This window comes from Triplophysa dalaica, chromosome 18 (assembly GCF_015846415.1).
Source record: "Triplophysa dalaica isolate WHDGS20190420 chromosome 18, ASM1584641v1, whole genome shotgun sequence".
Lineage (NCBI taxonomy): Eukaryota > Metazoa > Chordata > Actinopteri > Cypriniformes > Nemacheilidae > Triplophysa > Triplophysa dalaica.
This window is the reverse complement of record NC_079559.1, coordinates 7,240,379-7,260,590: the sequence shown is the minus strand read 5'-3', so window position 1 is coordinate 7,260,590 and position 20,212 is coordinate 7,240,379. Positions and strand designations below refer to the sequence as shown.

At 39.2% G+C, this 20,212-nt stretch overlaps 1 protein-coding gene across 1 annotated transcript; it reads right to left on the bottom strand.

Moving 5' to 3' along the window:
• Positions 1-15,073: 15,073 nt before the first annotated feature.
• On the bottom strand, positions 15,074-19,860 carry mfsd12b (major facilitator superfamily domain containing 12b). Its single transcript, XM_056729995.1, has 10 exons — positions 18,995-19,860; positions 18,489-18,699; positions 18,139-18,268; positions 17,802-17,996; positions 17,627-17,719; positions 17,451-17,543; positions 17,187-17,357; positions 16,980-17,074; positions 16,456-16,580; positions 15,074-16,115 (listed from the first exon to the last, which is right to left on the bottom strand). Exons 1-10 carry the CDS (start codon positions 19,260-19,262, stop codon positions 16,057-16,059), a joined length of 1,440 nt encoding a protein of 479 aa, XP_056585973.1. The 5' UTR covers positions 19,263-19,860; the 3' UTR covers positions 15,074-16,056.
• Between the last annotated feature and the right edge of the window lie 352 nt (positions 19,861-20,212).

The following is a 20,212-nucleotide window of genomic DNA, read 5'->3' as shown; positions in this document are numbered from 1 at the left end:
GGATTAGTGTGTTTTACTTTGAAAATCTGAGATATTTATTTTCTTGTATTTGCTACTTTATGTATTGGTTTTAAATGTCAAGGGTCAATAATTTTATCAATATGCACAAAATAAAAAAGTATTAAATTATATGCTGTTGTTTTTTCTATTCTCATCTGATTGGTTACTATATTCAACCTCATGATAATAAATAAAAAATACAGGTTTGTAAATTACTATGGTAAGCAAAGGAAAGTAAAATGGAGGAAGAGAGTGATACACAAATCATATAGGAAACATTCAGAAATGATACTGCACAGATTTGTGTTGATAAACGGGAGTAAGATCATATTCTACATAAACTTATACTATTTGGCATAAAACTTGCTTGGTCTCTTTCTTAACCAAGCAAGTAAGATCATAATCTCTGAACAAACACCATGTGGGTCAGTAATCTCACATAGGCCTACAAAGTGAACTATCTCAAGAGGGCAAGCAAAACGGGGATAATGTTTTGTTAAGAGCCCAGATAATTACACATTCATAAAATACAATTATGACATTTAAACAAAACAAAAACATAATATCTTAAAAGAAATAGTATTACAGTAAAACATTTTGTCTGTGTATTATTATGAGTACGAGGAGCAATTACTGTCCCATCATATTCTCAGTGTTCTTTATGGTATCATACGCCAACTAGTGCTGGGACGGAGGAACTACAATGTGCCACAACAGAGATGTCTATGATTAAACCTAGATATTTCTAGGTACCATAATTCAATTTGTACAGCACTTTTCATAAATACATATTGTACCAAAGCATCTAGTGTCTTACAAATTCCCTTTAATGCAGGCCAAAGATGACAGCGGTACTATAAATGGCCTAATTTATCAAAAATACCCTCTAATAGCTGGCTAATGAGCTATTTATCTGTTATTTAAGTGTCTTGCAGATTTAAAATGTCAGGTTTTTTATTCTGTTCCCGTCTTTAAATTGCATCATTGTGCTTGCTCGCAGCATATGTGGCCCCCTGCCATTATGTGGCTTTTTCTGTCGTGAAATCACACGCGAGCCTGATGCTTAAACACGTTTGGCCTGCTGAAGGAGACACACAAATATACTTCCCAGGGTTAAATCCGAGTTTCCAATACAGCTCCACTTTTCCAAACTACTGCAATTTGAATGGGGGGAGGGGGACGTGTCTGGAAACTCTCAGGACACAGATCCAAGCCAAGCAGTCAAAGGCCAAAACTTTTCTCCTTCTTTTCAGAAAGGAACAACTTTTCCTTCACTGCTCTTGCCATCCGAATGCTTACTAAGTGCAAATTGTGCATAATGTTCCTATTTTGGATCATTTGTGGTATATTATGGTCACCGTCAGGCTGAGCCAAGCAATTCCATCAAAAACAAGAAGTCAGTGCACACTCTCAGTGCACAGTTTGTACGTCTCCATCCGGCACAATGGCAACTACTAATGTACTTAAACATGATGTACTGTATGTTCTGTACCTGTGAAATAGTCAGGACAAAAATTAAAATGTTATTCGAGTTGGAAATAACTCATTAATGTAACAACTGCACATTTGTAGGTTTTCAAGTGTGTTTATGTTTGCTCTAAATAACATTACAAATATAATGAAATATTTTTTAACATAGAGATGGATTTTATATTAACAGCGCTATATTGTAACATGCAAAATGCAGATTTCACCACATACAATATGGACAAAATAATCAATGTACACAGCACACACATGGATCAAGACAGTAGATGCAGCCATGACAGCATAACTCTTCCAATGTGGTAGAGCAGAACAGTCGTGGACCATTGGATACGGTGCTGAAAAAAGCTTGGCTTAGCATTAAATATCCTGCATTTGCATAAAGTTGAGTTTTAATTTATCACTGAATCTCCGTGGAACTTCACTCTATTAGAAAACGATTATGCGGCAATAATCCACCAGTGCTTATCCTGTGATGAACTAATGACCCTGAACACTATACAGGAACGTCCAAGTGCGGATTCGTTGGCACGTGTCAAACCCTATAACATAAGACATGTTCGTATGTTCAACACTAAAGTCTATGAAAGCTGCTATTTCAACAAATGATCTCTTTATTTATCGAATGACATATAATAAATTTAGGAGGGGACTCGCTCCAAACCTGTATGAATGAGCAAGTTGGTATAACCAAACAGCATGGATCTGGTTTGAAACTACTGAAAAACTGCTGAAAAATGTATTAAATATCTTCTTTTGTGTTTCACAGAAGAAAGATTCATATAGGCAACAGGTTTTGAACAATATGAAGGTAAATAAATGATGCATTTTGTAACTGACCCTTCACAGATGATGTGTTTCATTTAGCCAGAAAGGGAGTAATTACATAATGTTTAGAACATATTACAAAGCTAATGCAACAATATTGAGAACTCTCTAAACAGTTATTTTCGTTCCAAGCCATATAGTCAAATAGAGCAGGTTTACCTAAAACCTTTGCTCCATACACAATAAGACTGTGAAATTATTATTAAGCTTGAATCATTGGAAGCAAAAAAAGCAGTATGAATTTGAAGTGTTTTCCTTTTACAGTGTATTAGAGCTGTCCTTTCCACTGTATATTTGCTTTTTTGTACTTTGAATTTCTGTTTTGGACACAACTTAAAGGTTGTGCCATTTTCCAACACAGATAAAGTGGAAAATAATGCCACATGTTTACAATACTACGAAGATAATGCATTAAGTTTGGCTTCAAGTGAGTTCCAGCTGTGATTCAGTATTTTTTAGGGGTTGGGACACTGCCAATGGCTGTGACTTGATGCTGATTTGTTGGATTTGTTATAAACAACAGAAGAATACAGAACGCCAGTTCTAAATCCCATTTTATGAAAAGTCCATAAAGTATGAAAGTCAAACAATAAAATAAAATACAAAACGAGATAAAATAAAATAATAAAATATTTTGAGTATAAAAGAGGGGCAAAAAAACTGTAATAATAACACTAAATATAATGATTAATGCTCTTAACTATAATCAATCGTTATGGTACGATTACAAATATTATATTGTAATTTCTTTGAAAAACTGTCTTTGGGAAAAATGTAAAAGCGTCAACTAAAAGGTGATGTGTTGTCTCCCCCTTGTGGTGATAAATAATATTCACTTTAGGCTAACGTTTTTAAGATGCGCTTAAAATAGAATTAACAAAAAGAGTTTATTACTAGAATATGATTAACTTAACAGTAAAGAATTACCTTCATAAACACTCAACTGAATTTATTTTCTCCGAAACACTATTGCAATATTCATGGTTTTGGATAGTTCTATTCCTTTAAATTATGCTACATTTAATATACAATGTTTAGCACACATTGTAAACCGATCCTTCCCTGAACAAATCTCTCACGATCCGATTATTAACGGCCTTTACTGAATCTCTTTGTAGGCTGGACGTTAATGCATGATGAAGTTCTGCTTCAGTATTCACTGTCTACAGAATAGACACAACATTGCGTGCAGTTCTCTGTAGATCTCCTCACACAGATGGCATCAGGATTACACTGGACGGCTGGCAGGCAGAATGCAAAACAAAATATTTTCCCTTTTTAAAGTGGCAGATAATCCACAGCCAACAGATTTCTGGGTCTCTGCTCTACACATCATTAAGAGACGAGCGCTAAAACTTTAAGATCCGCTTGGCAGGAGACGACATGCTTAATTGCACGCGAGACTTCATTTAATTCCGGTGTTTAATGCAGTTGATTTGACATGAGCTGTAAGAAAAAGTTCAATGAAAAACAAGTATTATCATTCATGCCTTATGGGTTTATTTTTATTTGTGGTTGTCTAGAACGTCATAGCTACTCTTTTGCATATGATGACCACATCTGTCAAATTTAGAAACACTGAACTTCTTTGGCGACAGAAAGGTCACATGATCCCAAATAGTACGGGAAATGACAAAAAAATGTAAATGCACAATTTGAGGACAGCTCAGCGGGCTCTGACTGGCTGCATGTGCAAGGGAGGTTAGTGCGCCTCCTCGATGACCATTCTCTCTAATTTTAGCTTCTCTGCTCTCTCTACTGCTGGGAATGATTCATGTCAGTTTCCAGACGTCTGAAGTCACGAGCTGGAACCACAACCCCCGTACTGTCCCACTTTAATGCTGTAGAAAATCACTAAAGGAAAAAAATCATGGGCTTTCATGCTCTGTTACAAATTTTGCAATCCTCTGTTTATAGTTCCCATCAAACTTTTGCACTTTAAAGGGGATGCCCGTGCAAGCCAGATATGCGCTTCTTGTTGAGTCTGAGGTGTTACGCATGCTGGCATTCGTAATCTGTGCCACAATGATGTCACTCCACCGTCACAGCGTCACAGACAAAAATAGGTTCGGTCATGATTTGTTTTCCTATAACACAAATAATGGATACATTTACTGTGCTAAATTCTATCATTCTTTTCTAGAGATCGCTGGTCATTGGGGCTATTTACAAAAATAAAAAACAGCCAAATCAAAATGTATTCAGACACCTTTAACATTCCCACATTTCACATCACGAGTATATTTCGAAAATGGTAATATGACAAGAACTCAGAGTTTAACTCAGAACAAATTAATTTTGATAATGTCAGATGTTAGCAGTCAGCTGTCAGTTGTAAAATGAAGTATAAGCAAGTGGTTTGAGCATGGACCGCAACGCCAAGGTCATGGGTTCGATCCCAGGTGACTTCAGATACTTACAAAATGTACAGTACAATGCAAAGTCACTTTGGATAAAAAGGTTGGCCGAATGCATAAATGTAAATGTCATAAGGAACATTAGCAATTGAATAAATAAACACTTAAAATACATGGTCAGGTCAAAGTAAGTTTAGTTCCCAATTATGAATATTTTTTAAGTTTAGTATGTCACAATTTACTTTATTTGGCTATCCTCATTACATAAATGAACTACAGTGTACTACACCCACTAGTAAAAAAATATAAAAAAATCAAATGGTTTGATTATATTTATTTTCCACACAGAAAATATGAATCCAGCCCTCAGACCAAAGTGTTATGCCCTGTCTAAACACGACACACTTGAAGTATAATTTTAAAGAATGATCTAATAAGGAATAGCATGCGATCTATAAAACCTAAAAAAAGTTTGATCTACCCTGAGCTTTAATTTAACAGTAAAGCTGTAAGTCCAACTACATTTTGGTCATGTGGTGTAAATGCTTCCATTTAATTTGAAAAACCCCATTAAACATTACAGCCAAACATAATCTCCTCTCGATAATTCATGCACTGCTTAAGGAAATCCTAAATTCTCTGAGATGTTCCTTTGATTAAGTATTTACTTTGGGTACTCTAACCATGAAGAAAATCGGATTCGTCTGTATCCACAATGTAGTCCAGCTGGACGACAGAGTTACAGATTTTAGTCATGAAAAATCTTTGGCTGCTAACTTGAAATGAATAAAATGACTTTTCTTGCCCTGCAAAGTGTCACACACACCTGATCATCTAAGAAGCCCACGGGTTTACACAGCACATATGGAACATACGCAAAAAATTACAGAATGGGTTTTTATAATTCCATGTATATAAATCACTTCATTGCCACTGTTTACATAAAGACCTCCTGCACTGATGTTATCATGAAGAGAGATTCTAAAGGAACCAAGCAAGCACAAACTTTTTAACCCACCAGCATATGACAGAAAAATAAGATGAATTGCAATCACTTTGAAAACATTTTGCCTCTAAGTTGATTTTCATTTTCCGCCTGTCAGATGGGATTTCAAAGGTTGCGGCCACAACATCGCAACATGTGCAACTCACCCACACGTCCTGCTGGGCACTTTAAGTCAAAAACAATGTGTATACAAACCCAGCACAAAACTGCATTTAACACACTTCCCACAGATGCGTTATACCTGATATATTCATAAAGGTATAGTTCACAAAAAAAGTGAAAAACTGTCACTTATTCACCGTCAAGGGGTTCAAAACCTGAACATAACTCTTGTGTGGAACACAAATTAAGATGCTATTTTAAGAAACGTCTCAGTGGTTTTGAATCTATAAAATGGAAGTCAATGGGGACCAATGTTGTTTGGTTACCAACATTATATAAAATATCTTATTTTGTGTTCTGCAGATTAAAATAAGTCACACAGGTTTGAAATGACATAGGGGTTAGAAATTGATGATAGAATTTAAATTTTAGGTAAACTATCCCTTTGACAAGCAACTGTATGTAATTGCAATGACACGTAGCCTAGTCAGATACAGAGGAAGCAAACAATATTTTCTACGCTCATGGGAAAGACGTCTAAAGTTGATCTTAACTTTTCCTAAAAAACAACTTGATTCAGAAAATGAAATATATTCTTCTACAGAGAATGTTCTGCAGTATGAACGGCTAAAGAACGATCAAAGCATTTGTAGAAAGAAAGATTGAGTGAGTGAATGAATGAGAACATGTGTGAAACATCGGCTGGGTGAACATGACCATTTCTCAAACTGGGCTTGACAAACAATCAAAAGCCCTTTCATTCTGATTAGTTATTAGTGAAGGCTCGTAGCAAATGTTAATTGCCAAGTTCATTTAAACAACAGTGTGGGTGGCTAACACTGTAAGGGAGAAGAGGAAAGAGTAGGAGAGAGGAGGGGACTATCACTTTTGAGAAGAAAGAGAGAATAGCATCTATCCATTATAGATGAATAAATAAGCAAAACTGCAGACTTGAACATAAAGCAAACAGAGAGCATTCCAACAGAAACTGGCTGAGAGAAGAAAAGATCTCTCCAGCTCTGGAGAATGTGGTGAGACAGCACCGAAACAAAGCGTGCAAAATAAAACACATGGACTTAAAACAACTTCATATGCTAATGATGTAGTGAAATAAACAAAATCAGAGACAGGAGCGAGTTGAGATCGTTCACACTGTACATTCAAATCAAATTCAAAGCCGAACATCTCCATCAAACAACACAACAGAGGATCGTCGACAGTTATATCAGGTATATATTCAATCATAAAATTTGAAAACTTGTTTCATTTTGAAATGAATAAAACTATTTCTATTGAATTTGATTTAAATAGAAAATATTGAACTTCGGAATTCAAGTATTTGTTATTTTATTTCACGTATGGCAAAATCCAGCTTTTCTTTTTATCATAACAAATGTACTATGCAGCTGTGAAGATTTATATGAAACTGCATTTTAACCTTGTACAATTTTAAGAGATTTTGGTTAAAAAAGATCTTACAATATGCTAATGCTAGAAAATACACACAAAATGAACCTGATTTAAATCTTACACTAAAAAACAAGAAAAGATCCGCTCTTTTCATACAATGCTGTGCTCATCTATAACAAAAGTCATCTGAGGTCACCTGCTGACCACACAACAAATAACACACCAGACCTCTCGAAGAATTACTCCACAACCCATAATATCATCAATATCACTACTTACAATAACTGAAGAAAATGTTCATCAAAGCTCACAACCATCAACAACAGGTATACAGAATACACAGTATAAAGTAGTTCCTTGAAGAAAAAGGTTCTTCAAGGTATATGCAAGGTATATAACCATACTTACCATCCACCAGGTTTTAGCTGTCATATCATAACACAACTGCCACTTCACAGGGTTCTCTACAGCGGTGCCGCCCGTCTGTGGGATGCTTGGGAGCTCCATAAAGACAGACGGATACAAGAAGCGAGAGACAGCGAACGATGGAGAGATGTGGAAGTTCTCAGAGCAGCCCCAAACTCTGCCAAGCGGCTGGAATCAGAGCAACAACATCACAAATCCTCCTCAGCCGGTTAGTTCTTGCTCCCATCTTTACCTCCTTGTGTGGCACAGCGAGAGATTGGACAGTTTAGAAAGAGAGAGAGTGAGCGAGAGAGAGAGGGTGAGAGCAAAGGGATTAGGATTTCGGCAACAGTTCCCACTCAGAAGTCCACAAGTCTCTGAACAGAACATCCAGGAGACATCCAGACCACACCAACACCACCACGAGCTGCTAGACAGACCGGTTAATGCCAGCTGTGCTAACAGCCACACACACACGGGCAAGCACACGCGCACAAAACCACACGTATGAAGACACTGAGAAGGTATGCCAGCTAATCCTACTAGAACATACAACATGCTTACGGTGATGTTTAAACGTTTATTTTCTGAAAGTACAGCAGAAAATAAAGTCAGTCCCACGTGAAGACACTACGTGTAATACAAAATCAATACATATTTAACCGTATAAAATCACACGTTTGCTGGACGTCTGTATAAAATATCTGTCATAAAACTACAGCACGTATTGATAAGCCACAGCGTGAATGTTCCTCGTGGAGACCCAACCAACTGTGTTCGGAGACCACACAGCTGGCATCAGTTACCATTCTGTCCTCTCCATCACCTTTGATTCACACAGCGCTGAAAAGAAAACCTTTTGCCTTGTTGTTGGGAGCCGACAGCACTTAAATTACTTGAATTTTTTTCTTCTTAAGAATGGGAGAATTAAAATGTTGTTTTTCCACCACCTCCACTAGCCACACAGCAATGAGAAGTCCAGCCCTCGCTCGGCCGCAGGAGTGCTGAGTGTGTGTGTGGGGAGATGTGGGCAGTATTTGTTTTGTTTCCCTGCTTTTTGTATTTTGGAAAATGTCGTTCTTATCGGATCAAAGGACCAAGTGTCAAAACACAAGTTCCCTCATAGGTCCCCACATGCTTTCCATCAAAATACTGTGACGCAGCTGAAATATTGCTTAAGAATAGTGCTATTGAGTGAAGCTATTATTTTAACATGAATGTGGATGAAATGTAAAAGTAGATTCATTTAAAGTATCGGTGAATAAAATAACAACATTAATTATGGAATAAATAATGATGGATGTTAATTGCCTTTGTCTGTTGTAAATACTTTTTTCTAAAAGTTGTGTAAAGAAATTTATCAACAATTCAGTTTTGTGTAATAAAAATCTATATTTTGTGTAAAAAAATCTAAATTGTACACTATTTCAGAAAATTGAATACGAATAAGCCACCACATAAAATAGTTATGAATTCCCACGAGATAAGGTTGGTCTTTTACTTAAATGTACATAACTTTAACTGAGCCAAAGGAAAAATGAAGATGCAACAAGTCCATATAAAATTTTAAGAGCGTGGAGAGTTGAAGGAACATTTTGAGATTCATTTTTTCCACAATTTTTTGAAATTATCTGAAAAGACAAAAGCAATTGTAATTTATCATGGTTTAATCCAAACTTAATACAAATCATAATTTAGAAAAATCTTGAATGTCCAAATTCGCGTTTTTCAGCCAGAAAAAACTTTTTAAATGATTTCATACTGTGCTGTCAAAGTTGACAAGCACTTTTTAATACTTTTTATTTATACTATTGTTAGCTATTTGCAAAACGCATTGACCAACATAAAGGGTGACTAATAATAATGAGTTATGGTAAAAAATATGGAGATACAAGGTTTTTAGAAGTACAGCAGGGAAATGTTGTGATCATACTGTTTTATTTTTGAGTCAGACATTTTAAATTGCATCCAGTATGAAAAACATAACTCCCTGTTATGCCATTATGAACCACATGTTCGCTCTTTACAAAAGGCCATGACAATAGACAAAGAGCAAACCTCAGACGAAAATGTCATCTGGACTAACCTAAATGATAGTGTGGCCGGCTGCAGTGACTGCATGAGTAGAAATGAAGATAGTCAGGTTACATCTGTACCAAATCCTTATGTTATTTATACATGACTATAATCAATGAAAACCAGGCCTAGTTTACAAATCATCCAACTCTGGAACATCATCCAACGATGCACAATCCCGGCACTTGAGGTCTGTGTGAAATAAATCAAGGACGGTACCAAAAAAGCTGCAACGGAGGTCAGGACATGAGCTGATCCCTGACGGATTCGAATCCGGTTCCAACAGGTTCGAGTCAGGCCTCCATCCCAGCTGGGGGCTGGAAACCTCACTCGTGTACATTCTTTGGTCATCCACAATGATTTGTGATGTATCCTTATTCTGACAATAATCACATGCTCTTCACCAGTAACCTTTTCTCTCTCTAATTGACTTCTCTTGTAGGTTTTTATGATTGTTGAAAGAGAATATGTGGTAAAACTGCAGAGTCACTCTCATGGACCCATCAAACAGCCACATTTTCTCCAACGAAAATTCATATTATAAGCTTTATAGCATTCCACGCACACTAAACATTGAATTTGATCTTCTAGTCCAATGCTAATGTGTAATCATACAAACCATTCCCAGTGGCATTTTTTGCGTTTTATAAATGATGTTTACATGCTTCATGAGTAATACACAACATTTCAATTGCAGTCAATGGCAAAATTTACAGAAAGTCATGTACAATAACATACCATCATACAAACTGGGAAATTTGGCTACATACAATTGTCAGTAAAGAAAAAGAAGCCCAATACGTACATTTACCAGAATATCGATATAAAAACCACACTGGACATTTAAATACAGCCACCCGATGAGAAAGAGTTTAAAATACAGCTCTGAATTGTCAACATGGTCTAGATATGAACGGTCTAAATGTCAAGTTTCTGTTTATACGCGAGTCGCTGCTGGAGATTTTGGGGGGCATCCAGTTTGGATAGACATCCAAACCCACAAAATCAGATCGCAGGGCAGAGGTTTTCAACTATGGCTCTGGAGATTCACTTCACCGCAGTTTAGCTTCGACCCTAATCAAGCAACATGATTTGATCCCTTGGCTTGCAGACACCAATGGAAAACACAGGGATAACAACTAAACCTGACCTGAATGACCTCATTTATAATTTTCCAAAAGCGTATGATGCATAGGATTTGGCATCTTATTTGTGAACGATGTGTTTGACCTCTCTCAATCCCTCCATAAACCGCTAACACACTACCCACCCCAACTGTACTTGGGTGGCTGTCCCCTACCTCTTTTCCCCATGGGCGCCGTAAAGGGGTGGAAGGTTAGGACGATTCTAAGGGCCCAGCCTGATTTAGGGCCCAGAAGAGCAGACCCCCTTTTTATTTTCCTATTTCTTTTCTTTTTTATACATACATTAAATGTGCTAGGGGCCCTCGTGCACTAAATGTGTATTTTGTCCGTTTTGACGATAGATTTAATATTTAAAAAACAAATAATGTATTTACTGTTTCAGTCACACCCCTCCCTGCTCCCTCTCACAATGGTTCATTCCACCTGCGCTGTCCGAGCTACGATCAATAGTGTAGCGTCTTTTGTTAATTGGACTTGTTATGATGCAGCGCAGACAGTGACACACGCAGACATGTCACATGAAAAGTCAGGGCATCAAAAACGTTAAGAAAAGAAGGAAAGAGAAGACAGAGAACGCCAAAGTCGACAGTATGTCACACAGTTTTTCAAAAAGAAAGGTAGCTTGACCTAATCCTGTATTCCAAAACTTATTTTTGTTGCTACATGACCTGCTTTTATCTAGCTAGCTTAGTAAAATATTTACTGAATTATGAACACAGAATCAGCGGCTGCTGCACACCCACGTCCTCCTTCCCCCACGTCCCACGTCCCCGTCTTAATCAGCCGAACAAGGTGAGCCTGAGCGCGAAACTTCGCGAAGATTTTAGGCTCTAAACACGTCTTATCTACTGTATTCGCCACATGATGATAACTTTCCAAAACAAAAAGTAATCTACACGCTTCAAAAATTACAAAATTAGTTTGCCGTGTCGTGTGTTCTGTGAAGTGACAGTGCTGCTGCTACGATCGATGCTGTCAAACTTGACGTTCTTAATATGAATAAAATGCCCCAGAAAAATATTATATAAAATTGAATAAAACGTGTCTCTACTGTAGCTGATGTTTCCTGATTGAGCAGTTTGACCCAGCTAAAGCTTGTTCATGTAAAGTATATGTCAATATGTGTACATAATGTTCTGTTGTGCTTGCAAATGCAATTGAGATATTAAATGTTCTCCCTTTTATGTAAACAAGTACATATTTCTATATTTTTTTCTTGTTTTTGTAGGCTTTGTACTCATCGTTAAACATTTTAACTATGCAATGTGCTAATTATCTTTTTTTTTAAGTATACAGGGCATGTTTATTGGGTTAAATTTTATCTGTAAAAAATGTAGGGGGCCCAGAAATTTTGGTTTCCATAGGGCCCAGAATTTCTGGCGGCACCCCTGCTTTTCCCTCCCGATGTAATCTTATATCATTCACACCACTCCGCCTCCATCCAAATACAGGCCATGGTCCAGACTCCAATTAGTGGTCACACTAACAGGCCCTCAAATTACCCACAGCAGCATGTTTAAAGACTTGCAAGGGGGCACTGCCGCTGGCACGCCGTAGGCTGATACCCAGAAGTCTGGCAGCTCTGGCATAATTAAAGGGTGTTTTGCATTTGTTTCTTTCAGTTCTGTTTAAGAAAATTCTTTCAGATGGAAATGCCACCCAGTATTGTGACTCTAGTGTATTCAGGTATTGTGGTGGGAAGACATTGATGAATTATCTGCGGAGCTCCAGGAGGGCTGCTGGTCTATAATCTTGAAATGTAGGCGAGATTATATGACAGAGGCATGTTGGAGGCTGCTGTTGGAGGCTGCTCTTTGAGGCTGCTGTTGGAGGCTGCTGTTGGAGGTTGTTTGTTGGGGGCTGTTGTTGTGGGCTGTTGTTTGCTGTTGTACTCCCATGGATGTTTACGCTTGTTGACACCTGATCTGTTTTACTTATCTGGACTCATTAAAACTCAATCTTCACTTACCCGTGTTGCATTGTCCGTCCTCTAAGAGAACTGTTACAGAAGACTTGACCACAAAACACGATGACCAATGCATCACCTTAGTCATCACCGGACCCCTTCGCTACCCTGGAAGCCATCACTGACCCCTATTCGGACCTGAACTACAACATCACCTCTCCAGAGACCCAGCTGATGCAGTTCCGCAAGGACGGCATGTCTCTTGAGAGGTATGCGGAGGATTTCTTCGAGGCGTGCAGTCTGGTGAGTTGGAGCGTCCTCGACTGTAACCCTTTATTTCTGTCAGGACTGGATGATGAGCTAATCGCTAGAATCTAGATCCCGTCTAGAACCAGAGACCAGTCAGCCACCACCCCTCTGCACGGAGCGCTCACCTGATGTCATGGCAGACGGAGAGCCTGAGCCCACAGAGACACCAACGCCAGCAGGCAAGACAGCGACTGAGCCTGAGATCGCCCGGAGCCTAAGCCCCAAGACAGGTCTGACCAGGTGCATGAGCCGGCAACATCGTCCATTGCCGTGGGAGTTCTGGTGAACTTCGAGGGCTTTGAGGGAAGCTCCACCTATACTCCCGCCACTGAGGGTGAGAGGCAAACTGCTGGACTCTCGGACTGGACAAATGATATAGACTTTTGGCTGCTCCCTTCCCCGCTGGTCCTGCCCAGTCTTTACATGCCCCCGCTGGTCCCGCCCAGCCCTTCCTCAGCAGCCAACTCTCCTTTGTCAGTCCCCAAGCTCCCGCCCTCCCTCCCTCTGCCTTCATCAGCCAGTTGTTCAGCCCTGGATATGTTTGCAACTGGATAACCCTCTGCTCATCCTCAACATGCAAGCACCGTTGGGTCGTATGAGCCTCTGGATCTCTAGCCGCCACCTACACCTGAAATGGAGTATCCCATGTCTCCTCCCTTGGACTCCGAGACTCCGACTCCACCTCGGTCCTCCGACCCAGTTGCTACACCTCAGCTCATATCTCCCTCAGCATCACCGTGGCCCGTCATTACTCTAGCTTTACTAGGCTCCCTCGTCCCTCCGGTTCCCCCTTGGTCAGTCGTCGACCATCCGCCAGCTCGGGGCTTCTCTCCTTCAGCTAGGCTTCATCTCTCCACCCCTCTGTCAGGCTCCTCCTCACCCCCTAGCTCCACCTCCATCCTCAGTCGCTCTGTCTGCCTTGGCCATGCCTTCTCCTCGGTCACCTGAGCCATCGGCTTCTCCTCGGCCCTTCGAACTGTCGGTTTCACCTCGGCTGTCCGCCTGCGTGGCTCCACCCTGGAATCCTCCCTCATCGTCTCTGTCGCTCGTCCCTAGGGTTCCATTTGTCTGCTCTCCACCATGGCTCCTCCCTCTTTCGACTCTGCCCTGGCACCTCCTCCTGGCTGGTCTCTGGGTCATCACCCTGCTCTTCCTGATCTGGACACCTTCACAGCCCCATGGACAAACCCCAGCCACCTTCCTTGTGTCTACCACATGAACCTACCCTCCCCAGTTGGTTTGTTAAGGAGCGAGGATTTGCCTGCTGGAGGGGGGTTCTGTAACAACTCACGGACTACACTCCCCAGAATGCTTTGCACTCGTTCATCAACATGATTACAACCGTACCTGATCTTCATTTCCTGGACACTATATAACCCTTGTGTTTTGTCGTAGTCTTGGTCAATTCTTGTTGTAAGCTGTTGTATGTTGAAAAGTTGTAAATCATATAGTTGTGATTTTGGATTTACAAGTACTCTATCTCGGACTCTCGTGGATTTCCTGTTTTTTCGGTGTATGTTATCTTTTGGTTTTGTACTCCCGTTGATATTTACCCTTGTTGACACCTGATCTGTCTTTGGACTCATTGAAACTCACCCTTCACTTACCTATGTGGCATCGTCCGTCCTCTAAGAGAACTGTTACATATTTAAGTTCACTTAACTTAACTTTGTGCTCATATGGACTGTACTAATATACTGTTGACTTAACATGATGTTTGAAGCATATGAAATTATTTTAGACCAGGTATTAAGGAATTTGAGATCGCCTCTGTCAATCAGTAAATTAATTCAGAATTTTTCGACACGCATATTCCTTGTTTTTAGAAAAACGAAAATACTAAACAGGGATCATGTTTACTTAAACACTTTGGATTCACAGATAAAACAGTGATTTTACAGGTTTTGTTTTTCTCTCTCGCTCTCACTGTCACACACACACACACAACAATACAAATAATTTTAAAAATAGAATTTGGTTCATCATTTTTGAACATTTGAAGTTATGAATTCTCTAGGGTAGAAAGTCAAATGAATTTATAAATGACGTTTGAGTAAAACACAATTTTAAGTCATGTTTATTCATATTACGTGATTATTCTCACTCTTCGCAGAGATGCTGTCTGAGTAACTAATAGAGACATAAAATGAAAGAAAATGAATCCAGAAAAAAAAAAAAATTCCATTTAACATGAATATCATTATGATGACAAGCATAATTAAGTCATTAAAAAATACAAACTACATGAGCAATCCTAAAATTCACAGTAGTCACTCATCTTGTTTTGTCTCTCTCTAGTGGATCATGACAGTAACTGCTATTTAAGGCACAACAGCTGAACACAAAATGTCAATGCAGGATTTTATCGCGGTCCACACAGAATGCAGAACGAGGCGATACTTAAAGTAGTAACCTAACTAAAATACAGAAAGAGCACAAGCCTTAACCACTGACAAAGTGTCTTGAGCACATTAAATACAGCCACTTCTAGCCTTACAGTGCTTACATGGTTATTGTAAATATTAGTATTAGTAAAAGTAGGCTACTACTTCACTTAGTGTACATAATATGAAGACACGCCACAGTAGGGTGGTAAGGATCTGGCCTTAAAACTCAAAGGGTATCAGGTGTAGATCCAAAAAGAGACAAAGAGTATTTATCTCAATGTTATTATTGTAAACTGTCCCTGCAGTAAACATAAACTACAAGTAACCAATACATTTCAGTGGCATCTTATAAAGATGTTTGGGAGCATTTAAGACGAGTATAACTGTGTCATGATTGTTAGTCTGTGTACATTGTTGTCCATGTGACAGAACTGAGCTCATATTACACATATGACTCACAAATACTCTCTTGAGAATGTCAGAACATTCGCAGGAACCTGCATATCTAAAGTGCTGACAAAGGCACCCGTGACCATAGTGTAACACATTTTCAACTTCCTTATTCCTGGTAAGTGACAACAGGAACTCAAGTTCTCTCTGCAGTGAGTCTTGATCTGTCAGATAATGTCGATTCATTCCATCAGTTCAGTCTTCCATTGATCCTACAGCTGTTTGTTTCATCTTGTGCACCAACCAGGCCTGTGATGACCCCAGACATGAGGAGTGAATTTGTAGTTGAAATGTGGGTGATAAAAGCGAAACAAAGTAGAGACAAGACATTAGCTGTTACCACACAATAATGCAGCACATAACTAAATTAAAGGGCATATTATTATTAATCTGCTAAAACAAACATGAGCATGTGCTCTTAAAATTATTTGAAGACTTTGCGCAGCAAGCTAGATGCCAACTAAGGAACTATCAAAGGTTGAAAATTAATACCGATTTTCCTCCCACTGACTCTTCTATTTTAAATTAGAGCAGAGATCTTTATCTCTCATTTCAGTGGTTAAACAATAAGTTTTTGTTAGGGACTCACATTGGCGAATTCTGACTGGCCAAAGGAAAATGGTACAGAGACAGAGGGCTGCCACACCAGCCACGCCCCCAGTAACAATCACCATCACATTGTGGTAGAACCCTATGACATCAGAGTCATGCATACTGCGAAGAGATTATAAAATTGTAGGTATATTTAATAAAAATAATAACATTTAAATACATACAAAACAATTAAACTAAAAGTACAAATGTGCACAGCACACAAGACAATAAATAAAAACTATTTTTATAGTTTTTTTGTTTGCACACATACAATCCTTTCCTGGGACCCGGAATGTGTATTATAAGTACAATTTACACATTACCCAAATAGTCAACATCTTTCTTAAAATGAGACAAGAAGATTATCTAAGCACAACAAACAAAGCCACTGTGCATTCAAGATAGGATCACATTGCAGACAAGGAAGGTATTTAAAGATTCTACATTCCCGCCCACTATGGACCTCTGTTCTGCTTGTTTCAATGGGACTTTCCATAGACATGCAGGATTTATACTCACTGAGATGGATGTAATGTCTGTATTATCATAACTCCAAGTCCATTAGCCACCTTATCAGTAAAGCTCATTGCACCATACACGAAAGCACCACTTTGCTGTTGAAAAACAGATTTGAGGTCATCAAAATGTTAACTTGTATGATCAGACAGTCGTTTTATAAACTAAAATGTTATTTTTTGCATTATTAGTCTTCTTGATAGCAAGTACCGTTTGACTTCCAATGAGATTGGCGGTCATGGACAGTGACATGACCAGAATGACAGCGGACCCAGCCCCCAGCAGAACGGCCGCTCCGTACACCCGAGGACCCATGTTCACATCCATCAACACCCAGTATGAAAACACCATGATCGGTAAGAGACCTGCAAAATAGGTCATCTACAAAGACGGAAATGAGGTATGATGCGTTTCATAAACTTCAGTTTGGCACGTCGAAGCAGAAGAAATGAGCAGGAGAAATGAAACACTCACAGACACGCCAATTTGTTTGCTAACAGACTTCATGACCAGAGAAGACACAAACCCACAGAAATACATTACGAGGGGGATAGTTGCAATATATTTCTGAAAAAAAGCAGAAAAAGCTTAAATCTCCCGGGTTGCATTTTTAATACATAAGTATTGTGATTATGAATGATTTTTTTCACCTTTGGCAGAGATAGAGAGTTCGTCAAATACATAGGGATATACGTTTGGGACAAATTTACAATCAGTCTTGTGCACATATATAGAATGGCAACCTGCAAAAAAACAAGACATTTACTTTGGTTTAGGAAAAATGATTGTGAAATTTTAAAGAGTGAGATGTCCTTAAGAGATGACCTGGTAGAACGAAGGCTCAAAAAGCCAGTGCTTCCATTGGAGCAGAGGTTCAGAAGCCGCAGATACATGTGGGATTAACGGCTCATCCTCCCCAACTTCTACTTCACTGTCCTGACGCTGGACTCTCTCTTTAGTACCCAGGTGAAAGATGAAGGAGAAAACTGTACCAATGCCCCAAACAATCAGAGCCAAATACTATGATTGCATAAGGAGAGAAGATAAAGTGTAAAAATATAACTATTTAAAAAATTGATAGTAAAAAAATATGTACATTGTCATTTTTAGAAGCGTCCATGGGGTCAATTGTTATATTGCTAAAATATTTGCAGTCACTTACTCTGAATAAAGGAACATCAGCCCAGCCCAGATTCTGAGAGACAGATGGGTCTTGTATATCTTGCTGGAGGTGGAACAAGAGCCACGCCACAGCGTATACGGTGATATTTGCCATAACGGTAAAAGCATACCTTCAGAGACAAGATGAAAATGTGGATTCACATCAAATGAGCATTTTTTCTGCAATTTTCGCATTAGTGGTTTAGAGACCGTTTTCCGTAGCATCATCTGATGATGTCACGGAATAGATCTTAGAAGCCCCTTAAAAACCCCACCTCACAGAGATAGAGATCTCTACAACACGTTTAAGGGCACATCTTGGGTTATTTCTGCTTTTAGAGGTAGAGATACCTGTATGATGTGAGTTCCACTTTGGCGTGCTCACACGTGACCAGCTCGGGGATGAGTGACAGGTGGGATATTTGAGTGGCAGCCCAGCCAAACTGGAAAATGATAATAAACGGGACGGCATAAATGAGAGCTTCTGTCTTCGAGGTGTTCTCATCGCATCCGAAACAGGGGTTGAATATCAAGGGGAAAGATGCAAACACGCTTACTGTTCCTGTAAGGAATGGAGAAAAAGTGCAGTCCAGAATTAACCATATCTTCTAGCTCAATATCATCCAGCCTACAGTATTTGATTCCTAGAGATTTTTCTCAGTCTACTTTGTTACAAAGAGGCTTTGCAAAAAAAGCAGCTTCACTGACAACTAAATTTAACCACAAAATATGTGCTGGACCTAAAAATGATCCAGACGTCACCTGTAGCTGGGAAGCTGTTCGAGTCCATTTAAGCACTAAGCTACACAGCCTACTTTATTTAGCCAATATATGATTTGCAAGTACAGTGGTCATACCAACTAAATGCCATGTCTTTCTTTTCCCATATTTCCCACATCCTGACGTCCGATCGGATTCGTAGCCGATGAGAGGAGTGCAGATCCCATCCGCGATCTGTCCGACCAGCAGCAGCACACCTGCGTTTGTGTCATTGAAACCGAGAACCGAATGATAGTAGACCAGCAAATAAGTAAACCACATAGACGCGCAAAGATCGTTGAAGAAGTGACCCACGGCGTACGTCAGTCTCCCGCAGAGAGGCAAAGTTACCGGCTGATCGGACATTGCATAGGATGAAAGCAACAACCCGGTAACTGTTCAGATTTAGTGTGTATCGTGAGTAACTGTTACGCGCAGTTCGTGCCAACCTCGCAGGAGTCAACACGTGTTTTGTGCCAATCAAACGTGTATCTTATGATCCAGGCATAAAGGTATTGAAGAAAATAAAATATAGTCCTGCATTTCATTTGGGATGCATCTGAAAATCGGTCTAAAAGTCTGAATGCGTTTTCGGAAGTAAAATGGTTTCTTTCAGCGATTTGCATCCAGTCTCCTTTTCGCTTTTATTTCTGACGTTGTGTTATCCCAGGGGAGAAGGCGGGGGTTCCCCTAACATACACTTTTAATATAGAGAGAAGCAATCGCATTTGTATTTGTAAAGTAAACTTTATGCACTTCCTTGTCATATGTGAAATACAATTGTATTTAAACAGACAACCATATTTAAGTTAAGCCTACGTTTTTATAAGACCCTCATTTCGCCACCTACCGGCGTATGAATGGAGTATATTAAAAGACGATCACTGGACGAATCATTTTAATGAACGAACACACCTCTACAGGGCACATTTGATGAGATTTCTATTGGGGTCCCAGGACCCAAGAAAACGCCATAAATTGTGGGAAAATACATAAAACATGTTGCAGGAGAAATGATGCTGTAGGTGTGATGCATTGCTTTAATAATCAGCACCATCTTGTGGTCGTTCGGATAATATTCACTGAGGATGCAGTTTAATGTGTAACTTGATTTATGAATGTATTCAAAAGCAAACCATAGCTGTCTCATTGGGGCTTACTTGAACAGTATACAGGGCATCTTCTGACAGTTTGAAAAACTTTGATTTCTATTCTATTAAGAAGATTTCATAGCTGGTTGATGCTCCAAATAAATTGGTGGTGTCAAAAGACACAGATCTGCTAAGTGCAGTGAGTTACATGTGCTTCAAAATATC

Bases quoted from the DNA above. Each gene is read 5' to 3' on its own strand.
- mfsd12b (XM_056729995.1), bottom strand. From the start codon at position 19,262: ATGTCCGATCAGCCGGTAACTTTGCCTCTCTGCGGGAGACTGACGTAC. The intron at 18,700-18,994 runs GTATGACCACTG...CATTCCTTACAG, and splicing joins AAAGACATGGCATTTAGTTG to GAACAGTAAGCGTGTTTGCA. The intron at 17,544-17,626 runs GTGAAAAAAATC...GCTTTTTTTCAG, and splicing joins ACTCTCTATCTCTGCCAAAG to AAATATATTGCAACTATCCC.